We start from the raw sequence: 4,555 nt of genomic DNA on the forward strand, positions 1-4,555 counted from the left end.
GATTAAAAAAAAGAAAACTAATAAAAATTTGAAGATAAATTAAACATTTTATTAGAAAAAGTATGAAGATAAAAAAATATATATTTGAAATTAAAAAAGAAATAAATAAAATAAAGTATGTCATGTTATAAAATACATTTTTTGCAAGTTGTGAATTAAATATTAGAATGTTAGTAATTGATATAATATTTTAATTCTTTTAGCTGGTAATTGTTCTAATAATTAAGATAAATTAGTTGTTAAAATTTTTTTACATGATTATGAAACATTTTAGAATGTCTTGGAAAAATTTAAAGGATTCTATAAAATTCTATAAGATTTTGAAAGGTCGTAAAATATTTTATAAGAGTAATGATTTATATAGAGATATAAAAAATAGTTTGTAACGAAAATTTTGAATGATCAATCTAGACCGTTGAATAAATTTAATTTTAATAAATTTATAATTTAAAGTTGAATGTTTGTTTAATTTTTTTTATGACTACTGTTTGTATGTCAATGCCACCTTTCTTGACAAGTTCTCAAGTCTTTGTTTTTATCAGTATACTTGAAATTGATCATGTCAGTGGTCCTAACTGCTATATTTGGAATTATCATGAAATTAAAGCAATTAGTGATGTGCTGGTGCAGAAATTTATAAAACTATTATTTTTATACACTTTTTCTTCTTTTTTCACAATGATCAACAAAAAAAAATCATTAAATTATGATGCTTGAATATTGATATGAATATGAAATAAAAAAATACATAAATTTTAAATTTTTATAAGATATGGAGATATAACATATATATAAAATATAAAATAATTGTTAGATAAATTTTAATAATATTTTATTAATATTAAATATATTTTTACCACATATAATAATATTTAAATATGTCTAAGTATATTTAAAAAATAATTTTTTATTTTTTATTAATATACAATTGAATATAAAAAATATACGTATTAAATTAATGGGTGTTGTATTCAAAATATATTTAAAATAAGAAAACGGCAATTTAGCAAAATTTTCATGTAGTCAACAAATAAGAATTTAAAATATATATTATCAGCCAGAGTGTAAGTAGTAATTCACTCTATGAAAGAACAAGAAAATGCTTCTCCAGTTTTTTTTAACACATTAAGAGTGTTAAGTTTTAAATTTGGCTTAAGACTTTAATTTATGCCCGTCACTTGTCAAAATTAATTTCATTATTGCTGTAACCTTTTTCATTTCTACTATCATTTTTAGAAATTAGAATATTATGCTGACCTTAGCTTGCATTAATATCCAGTGACTTGTTATTAGGAGCTACATTTATTCTAGATTGTCACGTTTACTTATTTTGGATCATACATACATACATACATATACAACATTGGAACAGGAGATAAAGTTTCTGCTGAACTCAATGGTGAATGGTTATTATTTATAAACTATTATAGTAATATATGAAATGACAAATGATGATGCATGGGAGTAGTAATATATTACTACTTAATAGCCTGGGAGGTTAGCACATGGGATTTTCTTGATGAATGAAGAAATATGATAAAATTTTATTTTTTAAGATTTTTTTTATATAACTTTAGGCATAGTCATATATATGTCCATGTATTATATGGTAACTTTATACATAGTTTTTCTATCATTACAAATTATAAGTCCATGTATTATAATGATAATTTTTTAGTCATTTTGTATTTATCAGTTATATTTAAGTATAATAATATAAAAAAATTATATTTATTTAGTATTTTAAAAGATGAAAACAAAGATTATAACTTTTTAAAAGAATATTTTTTATTTTTCAATAATATTTTACTTTTTACTAAAAAAAAATCAATTACACTAAAAAAAAGAAGAACTTTTTGCTTACCGCCTTACTGGTATGTGGTATATCCAAAGTCCAAAGACGCATTATTTAATAAAAAATAGAGCTGCAAGAGAGGATGGAATACAATCACCTGTTGATGCAATTCGTGATGGTGGAGCTTGTTTCTCTTTTGACGAGGAAGATGATGGGATGAGGAAGACGAACACGAAGACTGTGTGCTTTCTGTTCTCATTGCAGTCTTGTCTTTTCTTGTCATCTCCATAACAACAACAACAACGACCACGGCTTCGATTTAGGATTTTGTTTCTACCGTTATTGTGGATCGAGGTTTATAAGTGATTCGTGTGTTGCTATTGAATGTTTCTTGCAGAAAGGCGGTTAGTGTTAGGTTTCTGGCGAGGCACGGCGGCTCGGAGCCAAGGCGCGCGGTCGGGAGTGACGAGTGGCGACCGGCGGAGAGAGTGTGGTGAGTAAGAGAGGTGAGAGTGATTTTGATGTGGTTGTTGTTATGAGTTATGAGTTTAAGACGGTGAAGGGGGTGAATGTGAAGGAGACCACAAACAAGATATATAGAAAAGCTACTAACGCTAACGCTATGCTATGCTACCAGGTACCAGATCATAAATGAAACAAGCTTTCAGAAATATCACCTTCCTTGCATGTTAGCTAAATGAAGAAAAACTATAGCTGGAATCAAATACATGTCATTTTCTACTACTCTAATAATAAGTTATAGTACACCTACTTAAATATCAGCAGAAAGTAAATTTGCCTAAACGGGAAGTCTAGATTCAAACTTTTGACTATAACCTAGCCGGATATTTATATAAAGATAATGTAAATTATACAACAAAAACATGTAAATAGGCTGCAAATAACTAACCCTAGTTATAATCATCACAAAGTGGATATATAAAAAAATTTATAGAATCAACATGAATATAATTATATAAATACTATTTTTTATACCAATAAATTACTGCTGTCTAACATCTAACTCAATCTTAAAGAAAAAAACAAAATTCATATATTAGAATAAAAATCACATAAAAATATCTAAATATACGAAAAATTAGGTATCTAAATATTAGGTTTTAAAAAAAATAAAAATGGTAACAACCCACTTAAAAAAATATATATATACTATATATAAAATCTAATTAGACATCTACAAACAAGGAACAAATGTATGTTGATGCTTATACACACCTAATTTAATTTTACATCTTTTACTTTTTCTTTCTCTTTCTTTTTATCTTGTTACTTTCATCTTAGTCAATTAATCACATTGAAATATATGATATGTGTGTATGTATAGCACACAAGCATATAGCGGATTTCATTAACCTTTTTCATTTTTTCATGTATTACAAAATAACTATGTATTAGTATTATTTCTCTGGAATAAAAAAAATTTTATTCTTCCATCAGGTTAGTTTTAACCTTCAAGATATCTTGAATTTTAATTAACATATGCATTATTGATTATTATTGTTGAATAAATAGATGGATTGTGATAATAAGTCATTTTATCCAATAAACTACTATAAATTTATATATTTTTATAAAAATGTCATGTTATAAATCTTTTTAGTAGTGTAAAAAAAATTTTGGAGTAATAATTTTTAGTATTTTTGATATAGCATTACTCATAAATAATGATATGGGTGCATGTAAGCATCAATCAACTAGAAAATACTAAATAAATACTAATGGTGTGTAGATAGCTCTTGAGGAAGCTAAGTATACAATTAGTGTGTATGGTTCATGGTTGTATGCTGTAAAATTAGGTGTGATATGTAGTGCTTTGCAAAAGAACATTGTTGATATAGACAGGAAAAGAAAGTGTAAGAAAGTTTTTTATTTCTAACTTTTGCTTGCATAGATTATCTCTAAAAGACACTATATATTCAAATATGCTAACACATGTGAATTGATCCTATTAACAGATCTGATCTTCTCTCTTTTTTACTTTTTTTTTTACCATGGCTTATTTCAGAGCTAAAATTTAAAAGTGGTAGAAACAACAAAATTAAAACATGGAAGAAAACTTAAACGAAACAAAGAATCTGATTGGAAACGACAAAAGTGCAAAACCCTTTAGTATACATAGCAGGAGTAGTGGTTGGAGTAAAGGACACGGAAAAAAGAAAAAGACTGAAAATGAAAGCTGTCCTGCTATTACTTAAAGTCATTATCATTATACCGATTATAGTATAATGTGTATTTAAAGAGTTCAGTATTTTATTTAGAAGGAAGCTAGATAAATATGTGAAAGACAACAGAAAACAATATATAAAAATCATTTGATTCATTTAAGTAGTTAATTAAGTATATGAATACTTATTAATACAAAATTTTCAATGATTTAGAATTCAGCCATTATCGTTTTGCCCTCACGCCAATTATTATAGGTTTAATATATAGTAGGACAGAAGCATGTACGAGCTTATGGGCTTGACTAAGGAATCTTTATATTGTATGTATGTTCTAATTTATTAACGAGTAATATTATATAATTATAATAAATATTATTATTTTTTATCAACAGTTAGTTAGTAATTTAGTAATAATTTATATTTATATTTATAAAAATTTTATATATAAAAAATAATATGGACTTATATTTACTAAAATTTATACATATACATTAATACGATTTATATTTGTATTTTTATAAAATTTGTACACATAAATTAATAAAAATTATTTATTAAACGTAATTTAATATTT

General features: G+C 25.0%; 1 protein-coding gene across 1 annotated transcript in view; it reads right to left on the reverse strand.

The window, feature by feature from the left end:
* Positions 1-2,371, reverse strand: part of LOC107483243 (endoribonuclease Dicer homolog 2) — a 16,110-nt gene extending 13,739 nt beyond the window's left edge. Inside the window, exon 1 of the mRNA XM_052260375.1 lies at positions 1,953-2,371. Coding sequence (XP_052116335.1) covers positions 1,953-2,084 — 132 coding nt within the window. The 5' untranslated portion in view covers positions 2,085-2,371. The remainder of the gene's footprint in view (positions 1-1,952) is intronic.
* Positions 2,372-4,555: the final 2,184 nt, after the last annotated feature.

The sequence above is a fragment of the Arachis duranensis genome, chromosome 4 (assembly GCF_000817695.3).
Source record: "Arachis duranensis cultivar V14167 chromosome 4, aradu.V14167.gnm2.J7QH, whole genome shotgun sequence".
NCBI classification, from domain to species: Eukaryota; Viridiplantae; Streptophyta; class Magnoliopsida; order Fabales; family Fabaceae; genus Arachis; species Arachis duranensis.